Source organism: Somniosus microcephalus, chromosome 10 (assembly GCF_052327205.1).
Source record: "Somniosus microcephalus isolate GS21.2 chromosome 10, FLI_Smic_1.0, whole genome shotgun sequence".
NCBI classification, from domain to species: Eukaryota; Metazoa; Chordata; class Chondrichthyes; order Squaliformes; family Somniosidae; genus Somniosus; species Somniosus microcephalus.
In genome coordinates, this window is record NC_140996.1 from 203,995,859 (window position 1) to 204,013,908 (window position 18,050).

An 18,050-nucleotide genomic window follows, 5' to 3' on the forward strand; every position below is an offset into this window, starting at 1 on the left:
GGGCGTATAGATTAACCGTCTGGCTATAATCTATCACCATCCGCTTCTTTTTGCTACCCTTAACTACTACTACCTGGGCGCGCCACGGGCTGGTACTGCATTCGATGATACCCTCCCGCTTGAGTCTTTCTACTTCCGACGCAATGAACCGTCTGTCCTCCCAGCTGTACCGCCTACTCTTGGTCGCTACGGGTCGACAGTTGGGTGCGAAGTTGGCGAACAGAGAGGGCGGTTTGACCTTCAGGGTAGCCAGACCGCACATTGTGAGGGGCGGCTGGGACCCACCGTAGGTAAGCGTGATACTTTGGTGGTGGCACTGGAAGTCCAGACCCAAGATCACGCTCACACAGAGATCTGGCATTATCAATAGTTTAAAATCTCTGTAATCATTGCCTTTTACCGACAACATAACCGCGCAGAAACCTGTAATTTTTGAGGTATGAGTCTTATCGGCCATGGCGATTTTGCCCTGTGTGGGGACTATCGTTAGTGAAAGTCATTTTACCAGGCTAGGATGAATAAAGCTTTCGGTGCTCCCGCAGTCAATCAGGCATTTAACCTTGTTCCCGTTTACCTCTATGTCCTTCATCGATTTAGACAATGGATGCGGCCTGGATTGATCCACTGTGATCGAGGCCACCAGTGGGTCCTGGAGGTCCGTGTAGTCGGGGCAAGATGGTGGACTCCATGAGGGTGGACAAGATGGCTTCCAAGATGGCCGCTCCCACGGCGCGCACGCGGCGGTGGTGGAGTTGGAGGCGGACTTTGCTGAAATGTCCTTTCTTCCCGCATTTAGAACAGGTGGTGCCCTTCGCTGGGCACAGATGCCTGGAGTGTTTGTCCTGGCCGCAGAAGTAGCATTTCGGGCCCCGATGCATCGCGGCAGTAGTGGGGCTCCTGGGTGGAGGCTGGGGCTCCGATGGTGCTGGGCTGGCCTGAGACCTGGGAGGTGAAGATGGCTTCCAAGATGGCGGTCCCCACGGCACGCACGAGGCGGAGTGGGCCGCGTGGCCTGGGGAACAGGATTCAGAGTTCTTCTGGGCCATATCCAGCGATCGCGCTATATCTATAGCCTGTTTTAAGTCCAGTCCCTCCTTTTCAAACAGTTTCTGCCAAATGTAATTTGAACTGAGGCCCGCAATAAGGGAGTCTCGAATCAGCTCCTCCGTGTACACGATGGCAGACACGGCCTTACAGTTACAGTCTCTGCCCAGTACTTTTAGGCTTAGTATAAAGTCCTCTAGTGACTCACCATGCCGCTGCGTGCGAGTAGTCAGAAGATGCCTGGCGTACACCTCGTTTATTGGCCGCACGTAGTGGGCCTTCAGAATGGTGCAGGCATCCCCGTAGCTGGTGGCATCTTGGATGAGAGGGGAGACCCGATGGCTCACCCAGTTTCGCAGGATTCCCAGTTTCATGTCTCCGGTAGCGGTTGCGGCTGCTATGGTGGTGGATGAGTTTGCAATGAAAAATTCGAAGCATTGGAACCAGTGTCCGAACTGTGTGGCTGCGTCTGAGGCATGGGGGTCCAGATCCAAGCGCTCTGGTTTCAGGAGTCGATCCATCTTGGTGTTTTAGTGATTAAAATTGATATGCCATCAATGACTCAAAGACAAGGATTCAACTGAAGGCTTTTAATCACTAAGAACATTGCAGCATTACAGGTCTTCCCACATCGGGTTCGTCTGGTAGGAATGACTCATACAGCTTTTGAGACCTTCATATGGCAAAAGACAGGGGCGTAGCCAATACACACAATAGGAACAAAAGGGGGCGGTTCACACAATACAAGCAGGTAAAACACATGGGCTGATGAAGGCATATATTTCATCACACTGACCATTGCATTCAGTCCTTTTCATGACACTACCAGCCTATGTTCTTCTCACCCCCAATCTTAAGAATACTCCCACAAATCTTCACCACTCCACCTCATGCACTTCAGGTGGTTAAATTTGTGACGTTTTTCCTCATTAACAACATATTTCCTTATTAGTGATCCCTGGTGACACCCTACATAATATGCACCTTATTCTTCTTGTGGATTGCAAATGGCCTCCGGTCAGCCCCCGACCCTTGAGTCACACTTGCACAGAATTTGCATTTATAAATATGCATTTATACACTTTACTGGATAATATTCTACCTATTTTGTATTGTTTTCTTTAAAATCCTTGCAATCTACAGTAACTAAACTGATTTTCCTAACTTTCTTCTCTTACCCTGAAGATGGAGATTCATCTTGGTACCTGGTCCCACGAGTGTTATCAGTCTTCTAGCACCTCACAGAAGACCTCATTCATTATAATGCAAACCTAACCATTAAACGTCCGTGGGTTATTCGACATTACACTTGAAAATATTCCTGCCCTTGCTTGACAGCTGTTCAAATGTTCTTTCCAGAAGTAGGTCACTGGATACTGATCAAGAGCAGCAACCTAGGCCTGGGCACAAGGAGGTCAATTGAGGAACCCCCTGACATCTTTCCTGCTGAGGTAAGTTAACTCAGCAAAGACCAGAGACGAAACCTGGCATCTTCCTGGCAAATTCTATCACTGTCAACTTGTAAGATATTATGGAATGCAAGAATGGCTAAGCACCGCTAAGTAACCAAGGCAGACAAATTCAGTGTACGTTTTCACGTGCTAAACCAGAGAATTCATTCCGTAATAGGAAATCTGAGATTTGCTGCTTGGCATTTTAGCAAAGTTTCCTCAAGTCCTTTTTGTGCCTCCCACACTCACTGGGGTCAAATTCATAAAACAAATATCCCTGGCACAGTCAGACCAATATTAGTGTCACAAATTGAGGTGAGTTTTTCTTTTATTCGTTTATGGGATGTGGGCGTCGCTGGCAAGACCAGAGACCAGCGGCGAGAGCGGGATCGGAGGAGCGACACCAGCGGGGATAAAAGGAGCAGCGCCCGAGGCCCGAGACCAGCGGGGATAAAAGGAGCTAGCTGGGAGCTGTGCGTACTGACCTGAGAGTGGGGGGGTGCGGTGGGGGGGGGGGAGAATCAAAGTGTGACATCACAGGAAAGCAGGTAAGTAATTGATTGGTGAGTATTTCTCTTTTTTTTCTGAATTTGGGCATTGGTTTAAATTAAGAGCCGGGATTAAAAACTAACCATAGATAATTGATATTTTAAAACTTGAAAATCTAATTAATTAAATAAAATATAATAGAGATGGGAGGGCAGGCGATGTGTTGCAGCTGATGCATGTGGGAGCTGGTGGACACCAGTGTGATCCACAGCGACCACATCTGCAGTAATTGTTGGCGACTCGAAGAACTTCGGCTCAGAGTTGATGAGCTGGAGTCCAAGCTTCAGACACTGCGATACATCAGGGAGGGGGAGAGTTACCTGGACTCTGTGTTCCAGGAGGCAGTCACACCCCTTAGGTTAAATAATTCAAATTTGGTCGGTGGTCAGAGACTGGAGGGTGTGACTGCAAGTGAGGCAGGTATGGGGATCCAGGAGTTAGCATTGGAGGAGCCTCAGCCCTTGCACTTGTCCAATAGGTACAAGGTTCTTACTCCCTGTGTGGCCAAGAGCAGGGACTGTAGGGAGGATGAGCAAACTGACCACAGCACCGTGGTACAGGGGGCCATTCAAGTTGGGGGAGTAAAAAGAAATGTAGTAGTGGTAGGGGACAGTATAGTTAGGGGGATAGATACTGCTCTCTGCACCCGAGAGCGTTGAGTCCCGAAGGCTGTGTTGCCTGTCAGGGTTAAGGACATCTCCTCTGGGCTGGAGATGAACTTGGAGGGGGAGGGGAAAGATCCAGTTGTCGTGGTCCACGTAGGTACCAATGACATAGGTAGAATAGAGAAAGTGGTTCTGCTGAGGGTGTATGAGCAGCTAGGGGCTAAATTAAAAAGCAGAACCACAAAGGTAATAATCCCTGGATTACTACCTGAGCCACAAGCAAATTTGCATAGGGTAAATAAGATAGAGTTATACAGCACAGAAAGAGGCCCTTTGGCCCATCGTGTCAGAGAGATGAACGTGTGGCTCAAAGACTGGTGTGGGAAAAATGGGTTCTGATTCATGGGGCACTGGCACCAGTACTGGGGTAAGAGGGAGCTTTTCCGTTGGGACGGGCTTCATTTGAACCATGACTAGTGTCCCGGCGAATCGAATAACTAGGGCTGTAGAGAAGGCTTTAAACTAAATAGTGTGGAGAAGGGTTCAGGTGAGCGGGAATTGAAAAAGTTAAAGAGAAAGGAGAAGCTTTTAAGAAAGGTACAGCAATAATCATGGGCGATTTTAATCTTAATATTAATTGGACAAATCAAATTGGCCACAGTAGCCTTGAGGAAGAGTTCATTGAATGTATTCGGGATGGTTTCCTACAAAAATACGTTGTGGAACCAACCAGGGGGCAGGCTATCTTAGATCTAGATGTAATATCTCCAAGTTTGCAGACTACACAAAGCTGGGTGGGCGTGTGTGCTGTGAGGAGGATGCCGAGAAACTCCAGGATGATTTGGACAGGTTGGGTGATTGGGCAGAAGCATGGCAGATGCAATATAACGTGGATAAATGTGAGGTTATCCACTTTGGTGTCAAAAACAAGAAGGCAGATTATCTGAATGGCAATAGATTGGGAGAAGGGGAAGTGCAACGATACCTGGGTGTCCTTGTGCACCAGTCGCTGAAGGTAAGCATGCAGGTGCAGCAGGCGGTTAAGAAGGCAAATGGTATGTTGGCCTTCGTAGCGAGAGGGTTTGAGTACAGGAACAAGGATGTCTTGCTGCAGTTGTACAGGGCCTTGGTGAGACCACATCTTGAGTATTGTGTGCAGTTTTGGTTGCCTTATCTGAGGAAGGATGTTCTTGCCATGGAAGGAGTGCAGCGAAGATTCACCAGGCTGATACCTGGGATGGCAGGAATGACGTATGAGGAGAGATTGGGTCGATTGGGCTTGTACTCGCTGGAGTTTAGAAGAATGAGAGGGGATCTCATTGAAACTTATAAAATTCTAACAGGACTAGACAGACTAGATGCAGGAAGGATGTTCCCGATGGTCGGGGAGTCCAGAACCAGGGGTCACAGTCTAAGGATAAGGGGTAAGCCATTTAGGACAGAGATGAGGAGGAATTTCTTCACCCAGAGAGTGGTGAAGCTGTGGAATTCTCTACCACAGAAGGCAGTAGAGGCCAATTCATTAAATATATTCAAGAAGAAGTTGGATATATTTCTTAAGGCTGAAGGGATCAAGGGATATGGGGAGAAAGCAGGGACAGGGTACTGAATTTGGCTGATCAGCCATGATCGCATTGAATGGCGGAGCAGGCTCGAGGGGCCGAATGGCCTACTCCTGCTCCTATCTTCTATGTTTCTATCTGGTATTGTGTAATGAGACAGGATTAATAAATGATCTCATAGTAAAGGATCCTCTAGGAAAGAGTGCTCATAGCATGGTTGAATTTCAAATTCAATTGGAGGGTGAGAAACTTGGGTCTTAAACCGCTGTCTTGATCTTAAATAAAGGCAATTACAAAGGTATGAAGGCAGAGTTGGTTAAAGTGGACTGGGAAAATAGATTAAAGGCTAAGATGGTTGATAAGCAATGGCAGACATTTAAGGAGATATTTCATAACTCTCAACAAAAATATATTCCAGTGAGAAGGAAAGACTTTAAAAGGGAGAACCATCCATGGCTAATTAAGGAAGTAAAGGATGGTATCAAATTGAAAACAAAGGCATAAAATATTGCCAAGATTAGTGGGAGGCCAGAGGATTGGGAAATTTTTAAAAACCAGCAAAGGACGACTAAAAAAATGAGAAAGAGAGAGAAGATGGATTATGAGAGTAAACTAGCAAGTAATATAAAAACAGATAGTAAGAGCTTCTACGGGTATATAAAAAGGAAGAGAGTAGCTAAAGTAAATGTTGGTCCCTTAGAGGATGAGACTGGTGAACAGGGAAATGGCAGAGACTTTATACAAATATTTTGTATCAGTCTTCATGGTAGAAGACACTAAAACCATCCCAATAATACATAATCAAGGGGCTATAGGGAGGGGGGAACCTAAAACAATCACTATCACTAAAGAAATAGTACTCGGTAAAATAATGCGACTGAAGGTGGACAAGTCCCCTGGACCTGATGGCCTGCATCCTAGGGTCTTAAAAGAAGTGGCTGCAGAGATAGTGGATGCATTGGTTGCAATCTACCAAAATTCCCTGGATTCTGGAGAGGTCCCAGCGGATTGGAAAACCGCAAATGTACGCCCCTATTTAAGAAGGGAGGGAGGCAGAAAGCAGGAAACTATAGACCAGTTAGCCTAACATCTGTCATTGTGAAAATGCTGGAGTCCATTATAAAGGAAGTAATAGCAGGACATTTAGAAAATCATAATACAGTCAAGCAGAGTCAGCATGGTTTTATGAAAGGGAAATCATGTTTGACAAATTTGCTGGAGTTCTTTGAGGATGTAACGAGCAGGGTGGACAAAGGGGAACCAGTGGATGTGGTGTATTTGGATTTCCAGTAGGCATTCAATAAGGTGCCACATAAAAGGTTACTGCACAAGATAAGAGCTCACAGGGTTGGGGGTAATATATTAGCATGGATAGAAGATTGGCTAACTAACAGAAAACAGAGGGTCATTTTCCGATTGGCAAATGGTAACTAGTGGGATGCCACAGGGATCAGTGCTGGGACCTCAACTATTTACAATCTATATTAATAACTTGGATGAAGGGACTGAGTGTAATGTAGCCAAATTTGCTGATGATACAAAGATAGGTGGGAAAGCAAGTTGTGAAGAGGCTATAAAGAATCTGCAAAGGGATATAGACAGGCTAAGTGAGTGGACAAACATTTGGCAGATGGAGTATAATGTGGGATAGTGTGAGGTTATCCACTTTGGTAAGAAAAATAAAAAAAACAAATTATTATTTAAATGGAGAGAGATTACAAAATGCTGCAGTACAGAGGGACCTGGGGGGTCCTTGTGCATGAAACACAAAAATTTAGTATGCAGGTACAGCAAGTAATCAGGAAGGCAAAAGGCATGTTGGCCTTTATTACAAGGGGGTTGGAGTATAAAAGGAGGAAAGTCCTGCTACAACTGTACAGGGTATTGGTGAGATCACACCTCAAGTACTGCGTACAGTTTTGGTCTCCTTATTTAAGGAGAGATATACTTGCATTAGAGGCAGTTCAGAGAAGGCTCACGAGGTTGATTCCTGAGATGAAGGGGTTGACTTATGAAGAAAGGTTGGGCCTATACTCATTGGAGTTTAGAAGAATGAGAGGTGATCTTATTGAAACATATAAGATATTGAGGAGGCTCGACAAGGTAGATGCAGAGAGGATGTTTCACCTCATGGGGGAATCTAGAACTCGGGGGCATAGTTTCAGAATAAGGGGGAACCCATTTAAAACTGAGATGAGGAGGAATTTCTTCTCTTAGAGGGTCGTAAACCTGTGGAATTCTCTGCCCCAGAAAGCTGTGGAGACTGGGTCATTGAATATATTTAAGGTGGAGATAGACAGATTTTTGAACAATAAGGGAGTGAAGGATTATGGGGAGCGGGCAGGGAACTGGAGCTGAGCCCAAGATCAGATCAGCCATGATCTCATTAAATGGCGGAGCAGACTCAAGGGGCCAAATGGCCTACTCCTGCTCCTATTTCTTATGTATTGCCCATCCCTAATTGCCCTTGAGAAGGTGGTGGTGAGCCGCCGCCTTGAAATGCTGCAGTCCGTGTGGTGAAGGTACTCCCACAGTGTTGTTAGGGAGTTCCAGGATTTTGACCCAGCGATGATGAAGGATCAGCGTATATACTTCTAAGTCAGGATGTTGTGTGATTTAGAGGGGAACTTGCAGGTGGTGGTGTTCCCATGTGCCTGCTGCCCCTATCCTTCTAGGTGGAGGAGGTCGTGGGTTTGGGAGGTGCTGCCGAAGAAACCTTGGCGAGTTGCTGCAGTGCATCTTGTAGATGGTACACACTGCAGCCACGGTACACCGGTGGTGGAGGGAGTGAATGTTTATGGTGGTGGATGGGGTGCTAATCAAGCGGGCTGCTTTGTCCTGGATGGTGTCGAGCTTCTTGAGTGTTGTTGGAGCTGCTCTCATCCAGACAAATGGAGAGTATTCCATCACACTCCTTACTTGTGCCTTGTAGATGGTGGAAAAGCTTTGGGGAGTCAGGAGGTGAGACACTCGCTGCAGAATACCTAGCCTCTGAGCTGCTCTTGTAGGTACAGTATTTATGTGGCTGGTCCAGTTAAGTTTCTGGTCAATGATGACCCCCAGGATGTTGATGGTGGGGGATTTGGCGATGGTAATGCTGTTGAATGTCAAGGGGCAGTGGTTAGACTCTCGCATGTTGGAGATAGTCATTGCCTGGTACTTCTGTGGCGCGAATGTTACCTGCCACTTATCAGCCAAAGCCTGAACGTCGTCCAGGCCTTGTTGCATGCGGGCATGGACTGCTTCATTTTCTGAGGAGTTGTGAATGGCACTGAACACAGTGCAGTCATCAGCGAACATCCCCATTTCTGACCTTATGTTGGAGGGAAGGTCATTGATGAAGCAGCTGAAGATGGTTTGACCTAGGACACTGCCCTGAGGAACTCCTGCAGCGATGCCCTGGGGCTGGGATGATTGCCCTTCAATCACCACAACCATCTTCCTTTGTCCTAGGTATGACTCCAGCCAGTGCAGAGTTTGTCCCCCCCGATTCCCATTGACTTCAGTTTTACTAGGGCTCCTTGATGCCACACTCGGTCAAATGCTGCCTTGATGTCAAGGGCAGTCACTCTCACCTCACCCATGGAATCCAGCTCCTTTGTCCATGTTCGGTCTTTGCAGAACCCAAACTGGGCATCAGAGAGCAGGTTATTGATGAGTAAGAGCCACTCGATAACACTGTTGACAACACCTTCCATCACTTTTCTGATGATTGAGAGTAGACTGATGGGGCAGTAATTGGCCGGGTTGGATTTGTCCAGCTTTTTGTGGACAGGATATACCTGGGCAGTTTTCCACATTGTCGGATAGATGCCAGTGTTGTAGCTGTGCTGGAACAGCTTGGCTAGAGGCACAGCTAGTTCTGGAGCACAAGTCTTCAGCGCGATAGCCAGGATGTTGTCGGGGCCCATAGCCTTTACTGTATCCAGTGCACCAGCCATTTCTTGATATCACATGGAATGAATCGAATTGGCTGATGACTGGCTTCTGTGAGGTAGGCCCATATGGATCGGCATATCTGGCTGAAGATGGTTGCAAACGCTGGAGTCGCACATAGGCCAGACCAGGTAAGGACGGCAGATTAGTGAGCCAGATGGATTTTTACAACAATCCCATAGTTTCATGGTTACCATTACTAATACTAGTTTTTTTATTCCAGATTTATTTAATTAACTGAATTTAAATTCCCCAGCTGCCGTGGTGGGATTTCAACTCATGTCTCTGGATCATTAGTCCAGGCCTACTGGATTACTAGCCCAGTGACATTACCACTATGCTACCGTTCTGTGATATATTTTTAAATCTGACTTTGGATAAGTTAAATATAATTTTAAAAAGTAGCTTGAGATAGCCATATCTTTAAAGGAATCGGCTAAGGAAATCATTTACACAAAATTGATTAGATCCAATGAGAGTTGGCTCGCGTTCTTTGCTGGTGCCTCTGCCTGTATTGACAAACTTATTGGGTGTGAATGGTAAGTCGCTGTTTAAAATGTTAACGTACATAAGTGTACAGAGTGTGGGAAGATATTATTGAAGGTCTACAATATCTTTTGTGATAATTACCCTGAATTTGTGTTACATAACAAACAAATATGGTCGAGAAAGAAGAATTTTAACCTTTGTGAAGAGATTCTATTTTTTAAAAATTTATCTTTATTTTACTTTCTTGCCATGTTTTAATGCTCGTGTATTAGCTTACTTGTAAATAAATCTGACAAATTTTAGCTTGGTCTGATTGCAAATTTATTCACTTCCCTGTCTCTCGGTCTTAATATACTAAGTGGGGTAATGCACTTCAAACAAATTCAATTGTTCTCACCACACTCTTTACCTTTTAGTTTATCATACAATTCGTAATACAATTGTCAGTGTAATATTACGATACAGTTCTCTTAACTTTAACAGAGTAGATAAATACAGCCTTTCAACGGACTGCACTGCACTTGGAACACTGGGGTGGTCGGTCCCTTTGTTCACGAGGGTTCTTCCTGACGTCTATCTTCTTGGACAGAGTGTTTCCTCACCGTTGGTTCACCTCAAAGTGACTCGTTCTATCTTCTTTTATAGAAACATAGAAGATAGGAGCAGGAGTAGGCCATTCGGCCCCTCGAGCCTGCTCCACCATTCAATGAGATCTTGGCTGGTCATCCAAATTCAGTACCCTGTCCCTGCTTTCTCCCCATATCCCTTGATCACTTTAGCCTTAAGAAATATATCTAACTCCTTCTTGAATATATTTAATGAATTGGCCTCAACTGCCTTCTGTGATAGAGAGTGGTGAACCTGTGAAATTCTCTGGGTGAAGAAATTCCTCCTCATCTCTGTCCTAAATGGCTTACCCCTTATCTGTAGACTGTGAGCCCTGGTTCTGGACTCCCCCGCCATCGGGAACATCCTTCCTGCATCTAGCCTGTCTAATCCTGTTAGAATTTTATAAGTTCCAATGAGATCCCCTCTCATTCTTCTAAACTCCAGCGAGTATAAGCCCAATCAACCCAATCTCTCCTCATACGTCATTCCTGCCATCCCAGGTATCAGTCTGGTGAATCTTCGCTGCACTCCCTCCATGGCGAGAACATCCTTCCTCAGATAAGGCGACCAAAACTGCACACAATACTCAAGGTGTGGTCTCACCAAGGCCCTGTACAACTGCAGCAAGACATCCTTGCTCCTGTACTCGAATCCTCTCGCTATGAAAGCCAACATATCATTTGCCTTCTTAACTGCCTGCTACACCTGCATGCTTACCTTCAGCGACTGGTGCACAAGGACACCCAGGTCTCGTTGCACTTCCCCTTCTCCCAATCTATCGCCTTTCAGATAATAATCTGCCTTCCTGTTTTTGCCACCAAAGTGGATAACCTCGCATTTATCCACATTATACTGCATCTGCCATGCATCTGCCCAATCACCCAACCTGTCCAAATCATACTGGAGTTTCTCTGCATCCTCCTCACAGCACACACGCCCACCCAGCTTTGTGTCGTCTGCAAACTTGGAGATATTACATCTAGTTCCCTCGTCTAGATCATTAATATATATGGTGAATAGCTGGGGTCCTAGCACCGATCCCTGCGGCACCCCACTAGTCACTGCCTGCCACTCGGAAAAAGACCTGTTTATTCCAACTCTTTGCTTCCTGTCTGCCAACCAGTTCTCTATCCAAGTCAGTACCTTACCCCCAATCCCATGAGCTTTAATTTTACACGCTAATCTCTTATGCGGAACCTTATCGAAAGCCTTCTGAAAGTCCAAATACACCACATCCATGTTGACTTTTCCGATCCTGTCACCGTTTTCCAAATGCTCTGCTATTACATCTTTTATAATGGACTCTAGCATTTTCCACACTACCGATGTCAGGCTTACCGGTCTATAATTCCCCATTTTTTCTCTACCACCTTTTTTGAATAGTGGGGTTACATTACCTACCCTCCAATCCATGGGAACTGTTCCAGAGTCTATAGAATTTTGGAAGATGACCAGCAATGCATCTACTATTTCTAGGGCCACTTCCTTAAGTACCCTAGGATGTAGATTATCAGGCCCTGGGGATTTATCAGCCTTCAATCCCATCAATTTCCCTAACACCATTTCACTACAAATACTGATTTCATTCAGTTCCTCCCTCTCATTAGACCCTATGTTCCCCGACATCTCTGGGAGGTTATTTGTGTCCTCCTTTGTGAAGACAGAACCAAAGTATGTATTTAATTGGTCTGCCATTTCTTTGTTCCCCATTATAAATTCCCCTGATTTTGACTGCAAGGGACCTATGCTTGACTTTACCAATCTTTTTCTCTTCACATATCTATAGAAGCTTTTACAGTCAGTTTTTATGTTCCCTGAAAACTTACTCTCACACTCTATTTCCCCCCTCTTAATTAATCCCTTTGTCCTCCTTTGCTGAATCCTAAACTGCTCCCAATCCTCAGGTTTGCTGCTTTTTCTGGCCAATTTATATGTCCTCTCCTTGGATCTTATGCTATCCCTAATTTCCCTTGTTAGCCACGGTTGAGTCACCTTTTTTGTTTTATTTTTATGCCAAACAGGGATGAACAAATTCTGTAGTTCATCCATGCAATCTTTAATTGTTTGCCATTGCCTATCCACCGTCAACCCTTTAAGTAACATTCCCCAATCCATCCTAGCCAACTCGCGCCTCATACCATCATAGTTTCCTTTATTTAAATTCAGGACCCTAGTCTCTGAGTCAAATACTTGACTCTCCATCTTAATGAAGAATTCGATCATATTATGATCGCTCCACCAAAAGATTGCTAATTAATCCTTTCTCATTACATAATACCCAGTCTAAGATGGCCTGATCTCTAGTTGGTTCCTCGACATATTGGTCCAGGAAACGATCCCGTATACACTCCAGGAATTCCTCCTCCACAGTATTGTTACTAATTTGGTTAGCCCAATCTATATGTAGTATAAAGTCACCCATGATAACTGCTGTGCCCTTATTGCACGCGTCTCTAATTTCCCGTTTAATGCCATCCACAACCTCAGCATTACTGTTTGGGGATCTGTATACAACTCCCACTAATGTTTTCTGCACCTTGGTATTTCTCAGCGCTACCCATACAGATTCCACATCATCAGAGCTAATATCCTTCCTTACTATTGTGTTAATCTCCTCTTTAACCAGCAATGCTACCCCACCTCCTTTTCCTTTTTGCCTGTCTTTCCTGAATATTGAATCCCCCTGGATGTTGAGCTCCCAGCCTTGGTCACCCTGGAGCCATGTCTCCGTAATCCCAATTATATCATATCCGTTTGCATCTATTTGCGCAACTAATACATCCACCTTATTACGAATGCTCCTTGCATTAAGACACAAAGCCTTCAGGCTTTTTTTAAATACTCTTAGACCTTTTGGAATTATTATTTATTGTGACCATGTTTGATTTAAACCCTTGATTTCTCTGACTGCCACTTTTGCTTTTTTCCTTCCTGTCTTTTGCTTCTATCCTTGCTTCCCTTTCCTCTGTCTCCCTGCACAGGTTCCCAACCCCCTGCCATTTTAGTTTAAACCCTCCCCAACAGCACTAGCAATCACTCCCCCCTAGGACATCGGACCCGGTCCTGCCCAGGTGCAAACCATCCAGTTTGTACTGGTCCCACCTCCCCAAGAACTGATTCCAATGTCCCAGGAATTTGAATCCCTCCCCCTTACACCATTCCTCTAGCCACGTATTCATCTGAAATATCCTTCTATTTCTACTCTGACTAGCACGTGGCACTGGTAACAATCCTGAGATCTTTGAGGTCTTATTTTTTAATTTACCTCCTAACTCCCTATATTTAGCTTTTAGGACCTCATCCCAGTTTTTACCTATATCATTGGTACTTATATGTACCATGACAACTGGCTGTTCACCCTCTCCCTCCAGAATGCTCTGCAGCCGCTCTGAGACATCCTTGACCCTTGCACCAGGGAGGCAACATACCATCCTGGAGTCTCGTTTGCGGCCGCAGAAACGCCTATCTATTCCCCTTACAATAGAATCCCCTATCACTATAGCTCTCCTGCTCTTTTTCCTCCCATCCTGTGCAGCAGAACCACCCACGGTGCCAGGAAGTTGGCTGCTGCTGCCTTCCCCCGATAAGCCATCTCGCTCAACAATATCCAAATTGGTATATCTGTTTGAGAGGGGGATGGTCACAGGGGACCCCTGCACTACCTGCCTGCGCCTACTACTCTGCCTGCGCCTACTACTCTGCCTGGTGGTCACCCATTCCCTTCCTGCCTGTGCAGCCTTTACCTGCGGTGTGACTGACTGATTAAACGTGATATCCACGATGTCCTCAGCATCGCGAATGCTCCAGTATGCATCCATTCGCAGCTCCAGCGCCACAATGCGGTCTGCCAGTTGCTGCAGCTGGATACACTTCCCGCACACATGGTCGTCAGGGACAGAGGAAGTGTCCCTGATTTCCCACATAGTGCAGGAGGAGTATGCCACGGGGCCGAGCTGTGCTGCCATGACTTGCCCTTTAAGTCATTCAAATTAAATTAAATCAAATCAATACCACCAATTACACTACAATTAAATGATATACTCAAGGGCCCTTGGTTACTAGCACTCCCCGATACACAACAGAGACCTTAGAAACTATAACCACAAAAATTAAGACCTTCTAATCTTTATAAACTATTAACCTTAACTGTCAAACTATAGAGTAGTATAAATACTCACCTGGCCGTACTCACCCAATCAGCTGCTTCCTCTTGCCCGCGTCACTTTTGGAATCGTGGCGTGGCTCTGGAACGCCGCCGCCGGTCTGCGAGATTGACCGGCCTTTGAGAAAAAGCCCGTGAAAGTGAGTTTAAATACTCACTACTCTCCTGCTGCTCCCGACACCAGCTTCTTCCTACAGGGTGAAAAGTTAGGAAAAACAAAGGCAAAGCAAGGGAGCTCCTCCTTCCACTCCTCACCTAACTCTGACTCACCCAACTCGCAGCACTCTGTTGAAACCGCAATCTTTCCTTGGTGGCATGGACAGCACGTGAATGTTGGCATGACTGTCCTCTTCAACCACTCTTGGGTTTGTCATTTGGGTGGTCACCCCTCCTGATAGGTTACTTTCACTTGTGCACCAAGCTTTTTCCAGTAATTCTTACCCATCCCTTGATGAGAGATATCTCTGCTAATCTTAACACACCACATGCCTACACGCTCACAATTTTAACAGTTTGAACAGTCCTGGTTGATGACAGTTTGTAAACAAGTTCAGAGTACACAGCGCTGTTCTGCTGATTCACACCAGGTTTTTCCCCCAAGATATTTCTGCTGACACATGCAAGTCTTTTCAGGATATGTCAAGTCACACTCTCTCTTCAAGAAATTGGCTCAAAATCCTTTATGATGGTGTAGTGTTTATCACTTTTTGGAGAAGACAGGAGAACACAGTGGGGATATGAGCATGTGATCACCTGTGCATTATACCATCCAGGACAAAGCAGACCGCGAGATTGGCAGCCCATCCACCATCTTAAACATCCACTCCCTCCATCACCGGCGCACCGTGGCTGCAGCAACTCGCCAAGGCTTCTTCGATAGAACCGCCAAAACCCGTGAGCTCCACCACCTAGGAGGACAAGGGCAGCAGGCGCATGGGAACACCATCACTTCCAAGTTCCCCTCCAAGTCACACACCATCCCAACTTGGAAATATATCGCCGATCCTTTATCGTCGCTGGGTCAAAATCCTGGAACTCACTACCTAACAACACTGTGGGAGCACCTTCACCGCACGGACTGCAGCGGCTGAAGAAGACGGCTCACCACCACCTTCTCAAGAGCAGGTAGGGATGGACAATCAGCGGCACCCATATCCCGAGAATGAATAAAAAAAGCTAAGAGGCACACTCTCACTTACAGTACAAATAAGGGTGCGGATTTCAGTTCATAAAAGGCTCAGACTGCTTACTGGTAACCACCTTTCTGCTATGGCACAGCACAGCCGACAGGTGTTGGGAGAAAGCCCCAGCCACAACTGGTAGGCCAAGAAATGTACAATAAAAATGGTAACTGTAAGAATATAGATATGTTTTACATTACTTTTATTTCTAACAAAGACAGAATAGTAATGCAGACAGAATTGGTTTAAATCATGTTCTCAAAGCCTGTCTTTTCTGCTGCTAACATTGGAGAAGGATGAATTTCAGGACCAATGACATTGCACTGTAAAGATAGGCAGATATAAATATTGAGCTTAAAGAATTACAAATCCACGTACATGACATGAGGCTAATGTGCGCTGCTCTCTATGGGAGTTTAGGGTGCTTAAGATTTAAATGAAGTGAATTTTCAGACATATTACAGTCTCTAGCTTTATGAATCTGTTTAAAGAGTAATGGGGTTACCAACAGTAATGTTGTTTCATTTATAGAAATATACAGCAAGAGGATTTGGTGTTGAACTATACTTTTTGCACATAATACGACACGCCCACAAAAAAACCTCCAAACAGCACCACTTGGTATTCTTGACACGCACGATATTGCATCGTCTCTAAAATATTGAATAAATAAGAAAAATCTTTACAGAGGACCAGTGTATTGTGCATCTTAAGGGGCGCTGATGAAATGGATAGCCTTTTTTATATTTTATAATGCAACCAATAAAAATGTACTGGGTTTCCCCGAGTGACATCAACTAAAAACCAAATAAATAAGCGTGCCCCCTTTTTTTAAAGGGGCGCACTCATAACAGAACTTCAGCTAAAGGAAAAAAAGAAACTTATCAAACTGAGTGACCTCCACTGCACACTTCAGTCCCTCCGGTGGCGGAAGGCCTCACGCGTACCGGCGGACAACCCCCGCCCCTTCTCCCGAGGCCACCCGGGCGCGGCCAAGAGGCAGGCAGCCGCAACGACTGCACCTGCGGGCCGCGTCCCAACCAGGCCGGGTGGATGGCCACCTTGGCCAGGCCCAGGAGGAGGCCCTCCGACTGGGCCCGCACTGGGCGGTCAAAGGTCAGCCGTGTGGGACTGAACTGAAGCCAGAAGTTGAGGAGCAGCCCCCATCAAATAGTGAAAGCGAGGGCTTGCAATTGCGACCTCGCACAGTGAACAAAAAAAATGTGGAACACGGACTGCTCCAGGCCGCAAGGAGTTCCAGGCGGCCTGGGGAGATGAAATGGGAAGCGGCAGGGGGTTTGTCTCCCCAGTGCAATTGGGGATTCTGTATTGCTGGGAGCTCTTTTGCTCTGGTTTCTTGGCTTAAAGCCGCCACCAAAAAAATGTAAGGGAAAGAATTGTCTCCGTCACATTATAAACATTTTGAAAAAAGAGAAAAAGCTGCTTCCATACAGGTTTCTCCAACAACAAAAAAGAGCGTCACGATCTATACATCTGTGTATATGTGAAAGGGTTACAACCAGGAAGGCGACGCACCTCCGACCAGCCCTCCTCACTATTGGCTGAGCAAGTTGTTGACTTGTCCAACCCATGGTCTGGGCAGTGAAATGTTTTCATGTTTCTGTCCCGCCAGCTGATCTCATTCGGAATCACCGAGCAGTCAACAGAAGCGGAACATGACAAGCAATATTTACAACTCTTGCTTGATTGCTGTAAATTACCAATAAATAATCTTTAAAAAATCTCAAGAGGCGAAAAATGAAGCCGACCAAATGCACGTGGAATAGAAGTTTTAAAAGTACACCTTGACATCGCCCATTACTTTATGATAACACATGAAAGGATTTCGCTCCTCCCGTGATAAAATGACGCCCCAATCAATCATGCAAAGAAATGTATTCTGGCATCGGAAAGATAGCCAGAATCCAGTGGATAATTAAACAATCAGTCTAAATTGCCAACGTGGAATCATTAGATATGTGTTGTCTGTACGACTCGGTTAACCGCAAAACCATTAAAAAAAACCTGGTATAAACCTGGATGAAAATATACTATTAATTAAAAATGGGGATGTAATAACTCCAAATTACTGACTTAAAGGAGATCTGCGTGTATCTCTGCCCCATCTCTCTCTATGTATATACGCCCTTTCCGGGTATGTATTGCACATGTCTATTCTTAGTCAGTTTTATAACCTGATAAACAAACGAATCAATTGGAGTCGAAACCTATCAGGATTCGAACTTATTACATTTAAAACCCTACACAGGACCGGATGAAAATGTACACAATTCAAACAAAAAAAAGGACTTTCACAGTACCACGAATAATTTAAACCAGTAAATCCAGATGGTTAAGAAACTTCCGACCAAACTGTGGTTCCAATTTGACTGTCTCTGGGCTGTTGCTTTGCTTGTGTTTTTGGGTGTCTTCTCTCGTGTTCAAGTGACCGAAGCTGCGAT

General features: G+C 45.5%; 1 protein-coding gene across 1 annotated transcript; it reads right to left on the reverse strand.

Annotated features, from left to right (window-relative positions):
- Positions 1-9,940: 9,940 nt before the first annotated feature.
- On the reverse strand, positions 9,941-18,024 carry LOC147112017 (uncharacterized). The gene is made up of 2 exons (XM_085999467.1): positions 17,910-18,024; positions 9,941-15,911 (listed from the first exon to the last, which is right to left on the reverse strand). The coding sequence occupies exon 2, from the start codon at positions 14,208-14,210 to the stop codon at positions 13,272-13,274; it is 939 nt and encodes a 312-aa protein (XP_085855593.1). The 5' UTR covers positions 14,211-15,911; positions 17,910-18,024; the 3' UTR covers positions 9,941-13,271.
- Between the last annotated feature and the right edge of the window lie 26 nt (positions 18,025-18,050).

What these genes read in the sequence shown, in the direction of transcription:
- LOC147112017 (XM_085999467.1), bottom strand. Translation starts at nt 14,210, where the DNA reads ATGGCAGCACAGCTCGGCCCCGTGGCATACTCCTCCTGCACTATGTGG.